Genomic DNA, 15,304 nt, shown 5'->3' on the forward strand with positions numbered 1-15,304 from the left:
ATTAGTCCACGATGTGGGAATTGTAAATAGTTCTGATCTTTTTTTTTTACAGTGATTTATTTTAGATTGTTTTTATTATCATTCACCATCTTTAATATACAGATTTTTTTTCTTTTGGATAATTACAAACATCCTTAAAATCATGATTAAAAAGATTTTAATCATTTATAAACAGATCAAAATTTTTAAAAAATTATTTACTATTTTTTTCAGTCTTGAATTTATTTTTTTCTACATTATGTCGTCTACGCTGTAGACTACAGTTTTGTCCAATTTTTGACTATCAACATGTAAATAAATACTTTCTTCCGCAATTTTACTATTTTTTAAAGTAATTAAACTGTGAAATTCTGCAAAATAATAAAATCAATCATTTACAGTTTTCAATCCTCAATATACATATTTATTTCTTACATTTATTGTTTATGTCTATTACTGTTTGGCATGTTCCTTTTTTTTTTTTAGATCAACATGTAAATCAATACTTTCTTCAGTGATTTTACTTTTTAATTCAACAAAATAGGGCTAAATCTATTTAAAAACAAAAAAAAAACTTGTGAATTGTTTTTAAACCAGTTAAAACCAGTGATTTCCCAGTGTGTGGCGTGGAGCAGCAGGCTGGGTGACCCCCGTCCCAACCGATGACTCACGTGCGGAGGCGGAGACTCCATATCGGATTCACCGCCGGAGGACCGTCCCGTCCTCCCATAGACTGCCCGGACCGCTCAGAAAACAAGCCTCACATCCCGATACGAGCGCTATACTGTGTTCCTCTGTTGTCTACGCTTCGTTTACAATGTGAAGAAGAATGTCCGGGACAAGGTAAGCTAACTTTAACGAAGTGTAGCGGAGAAAGTTTCGGAGCCGGTTGCGTCGCTAAACATCCCGCTGCCGACAGCTTGTGAGCGGACAGTGAGCAGGACACGCCGCTCAGTGGATACATTGTTCAACTCAACTGTTTGTGGCTGGTTTTAAACCTTAAATGTTAAAAAAAAAAAACAAGTGCGACTGAGAAAAAATGCTAATGTGAAGCCACCAACTGAAATGCAAGTTTATCTTTATTGATATTTTATTTACAACACAGTCAACGTCCGACAGGTATAAACGATTTTCTAGCTTGCTAGCATGTAGCATGAGATACTATGAGAGAAAGTTAAAGGTAACTTTTGGTTTCTTTTACTGTTTGTAGTAGAGTTAAATTAGCTGCTGTGGGAGACTACATTCTTCGTTTATCTTTCACCACCAGCCGCATCTTTTGGTTTTTCCAGTAACTCGTCCTCTTAACTCTTTGCTGTGGTTGAGAGACCAGTAACCCAAACGGAAGGCAAATGCTCCACAGTCCATTTGTTGCTCCCATTTTTTTACTGGTGGCTCTCAGCTCCAGCTTCTGGTTTGATCTCCACATGTCGGATTTCTACACCAGCTGCCTCGAGTGCAGATGTGCATTAAAACTTTGTTCAGCTTTCATCGGCTGCTTGCTTGCTTTAGTCCCCACAGTCTATTTAAAGCTGCTGAGATGTGCAGGAGAAGCTGTGCTCCCTTCAAAAGTTTTCCTTCAGCTGTTTTGGAATGATATACACATTTCAGATTTAGGGCTGTGATTTCATGCAGTTCAAACTTGATGGCTTACTGGTAGAAGTTGAAGTTAGCAGAGTCTTTGTTGTCGTATAATCCTCCACCTCTCCTGCATGTGCCCATATTGTGCAACACTGTGCCACCTACACTGTTTCACAAGCAAACCCTTCAGTCAGATGTCATTCACATAGCCTGGAGCTGTTAACTTGGCATAGCATGCCATCCTGGCTTCCTGGGTGCAGCAGTTTCACCGTCTTCCTGCCCAGCTGGTGCTCATCTGATGCCTGCTCGTAGCATCTGTGTGCTGTTTCTGCAGATGTGTGAAGTTTTCTATCTGTCCGTCACTGTGTCTTTATCTGTCTATCACAGCATCTTTGTATGCATCACAGCCAGAGAAGGCAGGATGGCAGTAGACAGTGAGCCATTCGGTGTTGCTGCCACTTGAAACGTCTCCTCCGTTCATGTGCTTGTCAGTGGTAGAAGCAGGAATCACAATAGGATGTTGTCTGGTTGTTTACCCTGCTAGCTCACAACAGTGGGCAGACAAAAGAGAACACACCGTATAGCCCCCTCGACAACATGAATCAAAATTGCATTCTTTGACAAAGACAAGACAGGATGTCCATCCGACAGAGGATTTGACAGTAGATACATCTGTTTGCCTGTTACAAGGGACTGATTTTGAAGCTTGCGCTGAGCAGCATGTTATGGGCTGTGACATGTTAATAATATAATCAGTGTGACTGAATGAGTGTTTTAGACATACAGCTTCAAACCAAATGTTCCAGCTTTCACCTCCTTCCTTCCTGTACTGTAATCCTGGTCACGTCCCTGGGGATAAGTGTTCTTAACACTCAACGCACACTTTTCCTTTGACTTTGATTCTCTGTGGCCTGCCACAGTGACTCTGTAATGAGGTTAAGGTGATTTGCCCAAACACATTTATCTGTACCTGTACAACCGCCGACATTTACAACCTTCCCTCTGTAGGGATTAGAAGCTGGTTTAACTTCGTGGCCCACACTTGGTTGAACTTGATGCTAAGAGTGCTGATCATCGCTCAGTAGCATTACAGAGGATAATAGCTCAAGGCTGTTTTAGATAGGCCACAAAAACTAATGAATCATCTGCTTCTAGGGAGATGAACAAGTTTGTTCAAAGTTAGTGAGCTATCACAGAGTGAAATCTTAATGGTGTCTACCCAAAAACCACAAAATACAAATTGCATAAAACAGAAATGCAACACTGAAACCCACATGAATGAAATATGATTCAGGTTTATCTAGAAACATTCTGCTTCCGAAATACACCGTCACTCTTCCAGTCTAACAGTCTGTTGTCATTAGGAAAATATTCATCTGTCCCTACACGTTGATCCCCTGCGATGGCCTCTTAAATCATAATCCACTGCTCCCCTCAGGCCCACGCATGCTGAGCGTTAACATCTTCACCAGGTTGCTCTGCATTTCTAATCCTAAAGAGCCTGCAGTCTGCACCTTCACTTCTTCAACAGGACAATCCGGACGTGTCTTTCCTGTGTGGCTCCTCGTCCAGCCGCTGACCCCCCAACTCACCCTGTAACTCTGCTCTGGGATTAGACTCTGGCCTCGTTTGTCATGTCAGCAGGGGAGGAATTGGAGGGGGGGATGGTGCGGTCTTACTCAAAATGAAGTTACTAACTGCTACTGGTGGCAGGCAAGCAGGTCAGATATGGAAAATATTGTTTTGGCAGCACACAGATGGCAGAGGTTGAAGGTTTGTGTTTATGCATAACTTGTATTCAGTGATAACATATATGACCCTGAATAATTTTACAAGATAAAGTTTGGGCAGTGAATGTTTGCGGTTATTAAACACAATTACATCCTAATAGGTCCATTCATTTTTCTTGTTTGGACAAGTGACCCCATTGTTGCTGCTCTGACAGCTGGTGTACTGGACAGAAAGGCCAGGCATTATGTGGTAAACACCCTGATCCCATCCTCAGACTCTCCTGCACATGTTCACTCTCGTCCAGAGTCTTATCTGACCTGAAAAGTCCCCATATGCTGTTCGACTAATGAAAGGGGTGGATTTTAGGAAGGACAGGGACTTGTGTTTGGTCAGGCTCTCCCCTGTAAAAGGGAATTTATTGACTGTGTTGGTGAGTGGGGTCTCAGACAGACTGGGACTGTTCAGCAGAGCAGTAAGGGGGCCGGAAGTTCCCAGCATTTCTGCTGAAAGCTGCAGCATTCGTGGGAGAAGCCAAGATGGCGGGACAAGACAATACTCACCATACAGAAATCACAGAGCGTTGCTTCTCTGCATTTAGTCCGTAGGCGGATTACAGCGAGGGTATCTGAAGTAATATTCAACTGCCAACACAAAAATGTTCTCCTGGAACCGGTGGTGAGGTAGGAACTTTTATCTCGCATCTCATGAAGAATCAGTTTGTTGCAGTGGGGGTGAACGTTTGGCAACTACAAGGAATGAATTCACTGAGGCCATGTAAAATCGCTAGTTGGAAAGCAACATGGGAAAAGCTGGCCGTGCAGAAGGTGGCTGAGCGACCTTGTGAGATCCGGTCTAATCTAGTGCCAATGGAGAGGGGAAACTGTCTCCAGTTCTGGATTAGGACAGCTGTTGAAGGAGGTCACCCCAAACCTCCTATACATGTCCCAAGCTCCTCCCCAGCAGGGCTCTGATAGGCTGGACTCCCCAGTGTGGAGGCAACACAGAGAGTTCTCATTGAATGAAGCCTGCCTGTTGATCTGACAATAGTCTGCATTGTTCTGTACTATCACAGGCTTCAGAATAGGGTGCATTTCACAGGCTTTGTAATGCATATGGAGGTGAATCATCACAGTACATTCTTCTCAACTAGGAGCCCACTTTTTCTGTGCCCAGAGAGCCCACAAACTTTATGTATAAGAAGAAGGAATGTTTTTCTGGCTTCTTAGTCAAATCATTGTATTCATGTGCACGTAATTCACAGGCAGTCCACATTGTTCTTTGTTTTTCTTCTCGTGGAGACAGATTACAGGTTGTGCAGACAGCTTCAAAATGCAAAAAGTCCACTTTGCATTTTTTTGACCATGCCACGGTTTTAAAATAGACCCCACGTTCAGTGTGGTTAGTATAGGCTGAGCATATAGCACACGGAGCAAACAGGATCATCTGGTTCCTGCAGTTTCAAGTGTGTCATTGTAAGACTCAGAACTGCCAATCACACTTTAGTCAAGCGATACTAGACAAGATGAAAGAGTTTATTGGACGTGTGTTTACTCATCCTCACTGAGTGATGATGGCATTTTCTTGTTAAAGAGTTGCTGCAGGAGAATTACTGTGCATTACTTCAGAGATTTAGAAAGAAAGGAAGAAAGGCAGTATTGGTTTCAATGGTGTTAATTTTCTGGTGGAATTTTCTTTACTTCAGACAAACTTTAGTCTGTCAGTGATGCAACACTTTCTTTTTATGTGCACATCATGGGATTGTACAGTATCTTTAATATTTGATTTCTCTTTTTGTCCGTTCAACACTTTCTTTAGAGAACTGTCACACCCAATATCAACAGCTTGTTAGCATCTTATCCACACAGGATTTTTTGGAGGTGAATCAGGTGACAGGGAGAACTCAGGAGTCCACTGCTCTGTTCATCTTTATCCTCCCACACTAGCCTTGTTCTCTCTGCCAGGCATGTGGCTGCCCGGCTGTTTGGTCTTAAAGTGCTTTACCTCTCTTCCCCTCCTTGGCAACCTGCCACCGTGATGCCTGGGTCGGCTCACATAAGGCCGGCTCTATCATACCTCACGTGTCTGACCGTGAAAGACGACCCCAAAACTTGTTTGCCAATGTCAGCACAGGAGTGAGGAATGGACACTGACAACTGCTGCTGGAGTTTAGGAGGAAAAGAGAAAAGGGGAGGAGGTTAGAAGTAGAGAGAAAATGTGTGGACTGATAGGAGGCCCTGACTTCAATAATGGGGTCCAATTTGAAAGATTGTTTTTATCTACTCGAAATGATTTCTATCTATCTGTTGTCAGCTCCAAGTCTCTCTGTTATAATGCATTCTGTTTCACCATATCCAATCACAATCTCAGTGTTCTGCAGAAAACTGGTAATGTACAAGTATTTTTTGTAAACTCATAAATGCTACCTGCTAAATAATTCTAATAGCAATTTGTGGTCTGAGACCTTTGATCATGTAGCAATTTCATACTTTGCAGTTGTCTGACCACACAAAACATAAAATAAGTCACTGAAAACACTGTTGTGTGACTGTTTATATGGGAACACTCAGAGTCAGCGGCTTAACACTGGTTAGCTGTATTAAAACTCCTACAAAGCTGAACCATTTCAATAATTAAGGTAAACAGTTTGCAATCATATGTCAGTGTTTTCAGTCAGGTCAGTTTACCTCCCCATACAATTAAGAGTCTGATGTTTTTAAATGTGTTTACTTTGGAGATTGCTCTGCAGCCACTGTTCAAAAGCTATTTTTTTCAAGATGGAAACCTGCTTGGTGCTGATGAAAGGCCAACACTAAGAGAAAAACCTTGTATTTTATAAGTTATCTTGCGTTTTTGTGAACTCTGAAAAATAAACGGGCTTTTAAAAGTCTCATTGCTAAGACATCAATCACCCCAGGTTCTTATCCATTGATTTTTCACACCTTTTTGATCATCTGAGGAGCAGTAATGGGTTTTTTTCCTGCACAGAGAATTTTTTGGCACCCCTGCCAAAGAGATTTTAGCCAACACCAAAGGAAACTCTTCAGCACCCAAATTAAATGAGTTGAGAATGAAAATAGCAGTTTTTTTTTTAAAATCCAGCTTTGTTAATTGGCTCACCTTTACTCCACCATAATAGACCATTTTTTTAATCAAGTGGCCAGAAATAGCAGGAAAATGCATATATTTATGCCAAATATGGTAACAGAGGCTCGTAGTTTCCCCACAAATGCCAATTCTTAGCCAGGAAAAGCAGAGTAATCTACAGAAGACATTTAACACAAGCAATGCGTTTAAAGAATTATAAATACATGTGCAGAAATTGAAACAATGCGAAGAACAGCACACAAGGCAGGCAGTGTGCAGCCCTGGGAATCTGGTTTAAAAAACACAGAACTGTTAAAGTCAGAGAACTAGGTAGGTAAACAGCATCCTAACCCCTAGCATTTACTTTAACGAGGGCTGCTGAGGGGATGAATGCCTCTCAGAAGTCCATTGCTTTATAACAGACTCGGCAGCCCTTATGCCAGTTTGTTTGTTGTTAACTTATATGCAGCACACACGGGCCAATTGTGCCGTGAGTTTTACTGACCCCCGACTCTGGTGACACAGCAGGAACGGGAGGTGTGAAACAAAAGGGCCAAAGAATGTGTGAATGACAGGTGCAGGACTTTTTTTCTGTCATCTGAAACGTGCACTCTCCCCTCACCCTGTGATTGTTCTGGATGCCTGGGCTGAGAGCAGGAGCCCGAACCCACATCCTACACAGTGACGGCTCATATGCATCTCGCCTCAGTCCAGTTTACAGCAGTAACATTTTTTCAGTGGAGGTTTTAGGATCCAAACCTGCACGTCTGTAAAAGCAGAACTATGTTTGTGAAAAGGAAAAGATTGTATGTCATTTATGTCGATAAGCAATACCTAACAGAGCTTTCATTTCATGCAATATATTACACATTTGGAGGGGGATTTTTTTTTTTGTAGTTTTGCTTGCTAATAGCACCCACATATAGAAATACATGTTTTTTTTTAATGAAGCCTATATTTTGCAAGTGTTGAGTGAGAAAGTTGCATGCAAAAACACGTTTTAAAATGGAAACTGCCCAAACCCCAACCTCTCCATGTGTTTCAGTGCAGTTTTGTCTTTGCAGTGCTGCTGATTAGGTTACACATGCTAAAGCTGCTGCCCGCTTCACACCAGAAAACAGGATTGTGTCCACAGCACTCAACATGCCAGGTTTACGGTTACGCTCTTCGTTAGTTGCTGCTACTAGAATTGCTGCCAAGCACTCAGTAGTCGGTCCGTGTCCCTGCTCTTGTTGTACAATATTTAGATAAGCAGGTTGCCTAGCAGCCATGCTGAATAGACTTTGTACATGGTTTATACGTAACCAAACAGAAGTCTGGTTCTGGCAGATCACTCCTTGTATTATATTGAGGTACAGGCCTCTGCTTGTTCTTTGAGAGCAAATTACCGGTGGTTTCTCAGTGTTGCTACATTTTTAATAGTTTTGTATCTGTAAGGCAAGGTGATTTTAAATTGCTCACTTTCCTCAAAGTGAAACTTGTTTTTTAGCCAGTATCTGAGGAGAAAGGATGTTTTATGTCTCTAAATAGGAAAGAGCAGGTCTGTAAATACACCGGCAAGGGTGGACCTTGGCACTTGTTGCTGTGCCTGGTGACAAGAGTGCTAAGGTTTCCTCGATGAATGGCAGGCCCTGTGTGAGAACTCAGCCTGCCTCAGTCCACAAGGGACAGTCGCAAGCAACAGCTCAGAATAGTCTGTTGTTGGAAAAGGTTAGAGGTTACCTTCCAAGAGTACAGAACGATAAATGGGAGCTTAACTGGCTCACTGGTTTCTCTCTGTTATCTCACCTAAACAAGTTTATGGCCAAATGAATTCATACTACCCCCATCTAGCTCAGTTTCTAAAGGTGTCCTATCTGTCAGAAATGCCTCAATGCTAGTGAAGCATAAAACTGCATTTCATCCATTACCGGATTATCTGATGAAACAGCGCTGATATAGTTTAGTCAAAACTCTTTGCTACCCAGAGAAAACAATCTTTTTTTTCTCTCTGCATGGTTTATCTTTTCGATGAAATCAACAGCCACAATGCTACCCAAGTTTGTTTGAAATCCAAAGTTGGACAATGACACAAGGTTGCTTGTTGCCCTATTTCTAGTGGATGCATTGTCCAGTCCTCTATGTTTACTGTTGCTGGGAAAAGTGCCATTTACACTTTGGCGTAGGCTTTGAACAATGGGGCAGATTCCATGGGCTATATTCTGTTGTTTCCCTCGCTCTGGGAAACCGCTCTCTGTTCTAGTTATTTTTGGAGCTGACTGTAAATTGTGCATGACTGAGTATTTCTCCTTCAGAAAGTCTCTGGCACATTATGACTGAGAGAAACAGGATGGTCGAGAAGGTGTGTTTGAGTGTGTTTGTGGGTGTGTGTCAGTTTTGGCCTCCTGGTCTCAGTGGTGGGCTCTGTTTGCAGAGATTTTTTTTTCACAATTTGACAAGCTTTATTTTTAGTCGTGGAATAACCATAGGCTGCTGAAGCGTCTCCTTGACCCAAATGGGAGACAGAGACCCTGTGTACCATAGGAGAACAGTGTGTATTACTGCACACAAGAGTGAACGGGACATGAGATTTCATGCTTCCTTTTTGATAACTTTGAAACCTGTGGGCAGTTGTCTTGACACAGAACTGTCTGTCATTCGCTGAATGATGAACCCGGGCTGTGTGAACAAAAGGAAAGTGAATTGAAGCAAATTCTCAGTGGGGGATACTGCTTGAAAAATAGGTTCCACAAAACTCTATATATTCATGAAGACTTGTGTCAGCTAAAAGTTACTGTTTCTGAAAAGATTTCTGGTGGAATCTGTAAAATCTAACCCCATTTCTGGTTTAGGACTGCACAAACCCATAACATGGATCTCTGGCATGCAGGCCTGCTTCAATTAGATTGAGTTTTCCCAGAGGTAAATCAGGTGCGGTATGCTTCAGTCATAGGACCATGTGTGCAGCAAGTTAATTTTAGATCAATATAAAACATTTCTGTTGGAGTTAAACTTCGCTGAGCTGGTGCAGACTGCATTCCAAACCATTTATGAGCATTTACTGTGTTAGACGGATTGCCTCAGCTGCACTATGTTTTTATGTCTGCTTCTCCGGTCAGGGGATCACCTAAAGCTGAGTAGGCTGAGGTTCATTTACATGGTATCTTATTCAGTACATACTTTTCACCAGAAATGTGGAGCAACAACGACTGTGCTCATTTAAATTTCAAAGGCAAAAGAATCACTTTTATCTTATTTTGATAGTCACACCATTTGCAATATGGTGGGAATAAAAAATAAGCTTTCATTTTTAATGTAGAGAACCATTTTCACCTCAGTCCCAGTATGTCCTGCAGAAGACAAGTCCCACTTTATATTGCAGACCCATTTAATGATCATTTCCATGTTTTTTTAGTACTTCCAAAGTGATTTCAGAATCTGAACGCCATGCTGTCTTCCTGCTTATCAGGTTGTGTCAACAGAGCCCAGCAGGTTTGCTCTCAACTCAAACTGCTGCTTATTTACTCAGAAGGAACAGTCCTCATGCAACTGCTACACACCTTGCTGCTAAACCCGTCAGCTATGGCCTCCACAGTTGACCCTCAAACTCTGCTTTGCTGTTGGGCTGTTTAGGACACCATGCAGAATTTTAAATTCTGTGCTTGTTTTCCCCACTGCTGTGGAATTTTGGGACATACAATAAAGCACAGAGTGGGACACGCAGCCTCAGCTTTCTTTTGCTTGATGTTTTTAATTTGGATTCACATACAAACACTGCATTTCCAGAGAAGGATGACAAACACATAACAGGATCACAAAGAATGAAGCATAAAGAGATCAGTTTCTCAGTGTGGGAACGCCTCTTTTGGATCCCGGGAGCAGTTAAAGGATGAAGGCTCTGGTATGTGTGGGGTGGTATTGACTGTTTGGCCTCTGCTTTGAATGCCCCATTATTTCCTAGGCTTCCCACCCATTAAGTGTTGCAGATCTAATCAGTCTGAAAGTTATCTTCTTATAGTTGGGCCTCATTGTGGGACCTCTTTCTTTGTGAGAAGTCAGACTGCAAACACTACCTTCTGGTGCTAAATCCAAGTCTGGCAACACAAACAAACATATTTTTTGACATTTATGCAAACTTCATCCTGAAAATTTCCAGGTAGGGTGAAAACAGAGTATAAAAACACCCTGCATGTTTAGTCCACTCAGGTCAGGGCTGCTTGCCTGGTGTGAGGGAATGGACCAGATGGCTTCCCAGCATAGAGCACTGGGACACATGGGTAGACAGTATGTTGAAGGCTCCTATATTCGTTCTATGCTTTGTCTATGTTGTTAATTCAAGGTTTGGAGATTCTGTGGCTGCTGCTGCTGACTGCAGATAAAAGCGATAAAGATTGATACTTGAACAGGTATGTCGGTGTTACTCAAGGCTTTGCAATTAAAACAGAGAACAGCTGTTGTTCCCAGTGAGTTGTAGCCAACAGGGTGACATTGTAAATCTGGCAGAGCTGACTGGCACCACACTCCTCAGAGTCTATTTCTGAGACCGGGGTGCACAGAGGATTGATTTGGCAGGCACACGAGGAATGAATGTGGGTATTTGGTGGACATTGTAGGCACTCTTATCCATGCTAAGCTTCTTGCCCCCTCTGATCATCCCAGGTAACCCGGATAGTAGGCGCGTACCACAAACTGCCGTGACCGGGAGAAGAAAAGCTTTTCTGTCCTGAGGAAGCTGGGAAAATATCCAGACCGCTAGCAGATTCTTGTGACACTAATTCCTCCCCACTGGCACCTTTCTCTCAAAGATACTAGGCTAGAGTTGGGTAAGACACTAAAGAATAGAAAAGGCCTACACTTGCCAGAACCCTTAACTGGTTATTAAGGGAGAAAAGAAAGGAGCCTTGTGATTTATTGGATATTTTGAGACCTTCCTCTGGCTGTGATCTCGACATCTACTGTGATGCAAAGCCTTGGTAAAGGATTCAGGCTGTTTGCAGTGTTCCTGTTCCCACATGGATTTGCTGGGAGAGTTAGGGCCTCCATCAGGGAATTACATCAAAGGAGACATACACTGAGTAAACTGAAGTGTAGCATGACCTGGATATATAGCACCAGCAAAGTGCAGTTCTTGCTTTTTGTCAGATGTATTTACTAACCCTGATTTTATGTGAGTAGCTATAGCACATACCTGTTGTAGGGCGAGATAACATTCGGTAGCATTTCAATGCCACACACACAGTGTTCTATAACTTCTCTTAAGCTTAGTTCATAGTCTGATTGTGTGTAATCAGCTTCCACTCTTAACTGTCGCATTTTGCCTGTGTATGTTTCTGAAAACTGAGTTGTCTTTTTCTCTAGTTTTCTCCCTCGCTGCCTCTTTTTGGCGCCACCTCTCTCCTCTGTCTCTTTTTTTGTTGTCTATATGTATTGTGCTGAGCTGGCTGTTGTCACCCTGTGATTGTAGTTAAGCTTTGTGGTTTTTGCGTTAGTAGCACTCAGAGCGTATGGTTCTCTTTGGGCCCTGCTGACTCCGTGCCTGGTGTCTCACGGAGTGTGTCCACCTGTCTCCTTATTCAGGAAACGCACATACGCACCATCACTTCTGCCGCTCGACTGCCTAGAGATGACATCACTGTTAACACACACACACACATGCAGATGGATACATGTAGGGAACACAAACATTAACACTCTCTCCATATGGGCAAGTGGGCTTTTTTGAACCTCTCAGTCTGTCAAACAGTGTGAGTTGTTTACTGCTTGTCGAGTCGATGAGTACTCAGGCGTGACTGTGGCCTCTAATGCATTATCATATCATGTTGGTGAATAATCTGTTGCCATTTTTCAGCTGTAAATAACACTTTACCGTTTGTCTCGTTTCTTCAGTGCTGATTGGGTGGAGATCCTGGAGCCACGCTCCCGCGAGCGTATGTATGTGAATTTGACCACTGGTGAATGCGGCTGGGATCCCCCACCAGGCGTTCCTGTCCGCCAGGCAGACGGTAACCAGTGGTGGGAGTTGTTTGACCCCCACAGTGGCCGCTTTTACTACTACAACTCCAGTGGGCGCCGCACAGTCTGGCATCGACCCCAGGGAGCCGATATAGTTCCCCTCTCCCAGCTCCAGGCCATGAAGCGATGCAGTGAGGCCAAGCAGGCCGGAGGGGGTGTGGAGAGGCACCACCATGGGACCACAGGAAGTATCAGCAGTGTTGGGAGCCAGGGGCGCTGCACACCTCTGCCTGAGCAGGACAGTGACAGCCTGGTCCCCAGAGCCCTGGAGCCCAACGAGGAGACTGCCAACCCCGAGCTGGACCCAGCAGTGGAGAGCAGATCGCAGGGAGATGGAAGCAGCACCGAACACAGCACAGATAGCTGCAAAGAGCCACAGAGGTAAGCCTGACCACACCTTAAGTAGCCTCTGCAGTAAATCTGGAAAGAGAATTATGCTTAATCATCAGTGGATCATATTTCCAGGAGAACACCAGAGAAATGTAATCACAGCATGTGCTATCATGTGTTGTAAAGACTTTAAAATGCTTCTGCTCTGAGAACTTGCAGGATTATGTTGACTTTTGACCGCTTGAGCTGGACTGAAACTGCTGTTTTGTTTTCATTCTCACTTATCTGAACATTCCATATGTCCCATGTTTCCATACGATTGCCTGTGAACCATGCCCAGCCATTTCAGCAAATCGCTACCAAATGGGGAAAACGGTCAGTAATATTACAGAGCACGACATTTCCCCTCACGCTAGGGTTACTGATGCAGAACGGGGTCTAACAGTAAGTCATTCAGAGACCCCGTCATGTGCTTGGTGTTGTGGCCTCATCCAAACCACCGTTTCTTCCCTCCAAGCCAGATTCCAGACATGCCACTTCTGTTTCCCCTGGCACATGGCCACTGAGGCCGTCTTAGTGTCCTTCTGTGTGCTCACTGCCACTCTGCCCCTCTCTGCTCCAGCACTCATTTCATTTTCCTAAAACAAATCTAGGCCCCAGGCCATCAAAGACTGTAACGCCTCTTATGTGCCTGCATGAGAGACATGTGAGAGACTGTTGTCTGTGGTCAATAACAAGCAGAACCACTACATTCCAGCTGCGTATAAACAAGGTGAACCCTGCTGGTTTTCTGAGGCTCTGCCGTGGTGACTGTGGCTCTCCAGTTTCTTCTGCCTCTTCTTGTACCTCACATTGGCCTTTAGGAGGTCTCTCCTCTGACCCACTGATCCTTTGCTATTACATAAAGGTGATGGGAGAACTAATTGGTAAGCGATGGCTGTTGAGTGACACTCCTGGAGACCTTTTTGCATTGCATCTGGTGTGTGTGTGGAGTGTTAAAACTCCCCATAGGGTCTCACTCTGCCCCAGTGACTCAACCTTTCCCAGAACCTTTTCTGTCTCCCCTTTAAACAATGGCCAGCTGTGTTTCACTGAGGAGTCTCTATCTCACTGGGACTTGATACCCTACTTAGCCATATGGCCCTTCAAATGCTCACCAGCCTCCATCTTTTAGCAGGTAATTAGAAACCACCACCAAATGCACAGAGAGGGTGGAATGTGACGGCTCAAAATGGATGAAAATAAACTCTGAGACATGCTTGCCCTCAGTTAGTGGCCCGCCTTATTGATAATGACAAGGAACAATGGGTGACAGCGAGGGAGAAAGTTTTCATGAACGGTTTGAGGTTGGTTAATTGTTTTGTCTGTCTCGCCCAGAGCAGAAGAGTGTTAGGGGCTTTTATTAGAATGTAGTCCTCTTTCTTTTTTTTATTTCTTTTTTTGATCTTCCTACTTCCGGTCATAACTTTTCACTTCCATAGATGGGGCATTTTGGTGTTTAAAGTTCCTCAGTGTTTGGTTTGAACCTCTCAGCTATTTCAGACATGTCTTTGCATGTTCTTTTCTCTTCCCTTTTTTTCTGTGAGATTTCAGCGGAGATGAAATGTTATTAACTTCTGACCTTTGAAAAACAAAGCAGTTCATTGTGGGGATGTGACAATCCCAATTCTTCCAACATTAGTTTCCTTTTGTTTTAGGCTATTAATAATCATAATAGATAGATGGATAGTTTTCAAAGTTTCCACAGAGTACACCCCGTATAATATGTTGTTCTAACCTTTGCTCAGTCGATGCAGCTTCCTTTGTCTGTATATCCCTCTATTTGTAAGCATATGAGCACGCTTGTATTTCTACCTGCATGCCAGATCTGTTACTCATTGGCTAAGTCTTATCACATGTCCTGGGAATTTCTGGGTACTTTAAGCCTGTGGAGCTCATCAGGGAAGTACCCTGGTCTCCAGAGGTAAACATGTCAGTCACATGTGGTTATGGGCAGGAAACCGTTGCTAACTGATCTCTTTCCATGATGTGGGGCTGAAAGGTGTTACAGATCATCTGGCTTATAACATCTGTATTAAATTTCTACCACCTTTAAATGCGTGTGCGTATGTCTGCATGTTGCTGCTAACCAGGTAACATCTGTATGGGATTTGACTCTAGAAAGTCTGTGATCTGTGCATGTGCCCATCTTGTGTGTGGGCTTCTTTCCACGGAGCTTTTGAGTTACAGGAGACCTGCTGAGGTTGGGTAGATGTTAAGTCTGCTGATGAGACATGACAACATGGTGTAAGACAACCCAGAGATGACCCAAGGTGGTACACATCAGGGTCACAGCACTCTTTTGTCTTGTGGGCTCCCTTGTGGGTATAATGGGCCACTAAAAGGAACAAAGGCCCTCACTTAAACCTAGTTGTCCCCCAGGGTGAACTTATAGCTTTCTCTAAGCAGGAAGTGTAGGTATGCTGAATGGAAAAGAGCACCAAATGACTTGTATGTGCCCTCTCATTTAGCCCTGTAATGATATAGCAGTGCACAAGCATTCAGTCAACGGCAGACACGCTGACATTAGACACTTAAAACTCGCCTTTCCTGATTGTCAGCTGGCTTTAGA

General features: G+C 43.4%; 1 protein-coding gene across 2 annotated transcripts in view; it reads left to right on the top strand.

The window, feature by feature from the left end:
• Positions 1 to 663: 663 nt before the first annotated feature.
• The window catches only part of arhgap46a (Rho GTPase activating protein 46a), a 32,450-nt gene continuing 17,809 nt past the window's right edge, over positions 664 to 15,304 (top strand). For both annotated transcript variants that reach the window (XM_023269516.3, XM_023269517.3), the window contains exons 1-2: positions 664 to 822; positions 12,238 to 12,744. In XM_023269516.3, coding sequence (XP_023125284.2) covers positions 809 to 822; positions 12,238 to 12,744 — 521 coding nt within the window. In that variant the 5' untranslated portion in view covers positions 664 to 808. The remainder of the gene's footprint in view (positions 823 to 12,237; positions 12,745 to 15,304) is intronic.

Source organism: Amphiprion ocellaris, chromosome 5 (assembly GCF_022539595.1).
Source record: "Amphiprion ocellaris isolate individual 3 ecotype Okinawa chromosome 5, ASM2253959v1, whole genome shotgun sequence".
NCBI classification, from domain to species: domain Eukaryota; kingdom Metazoa; phylum Chordata; class Actinopteri; family Pomacentridae; genus Amphiprion; species Amphiprion ocellaris.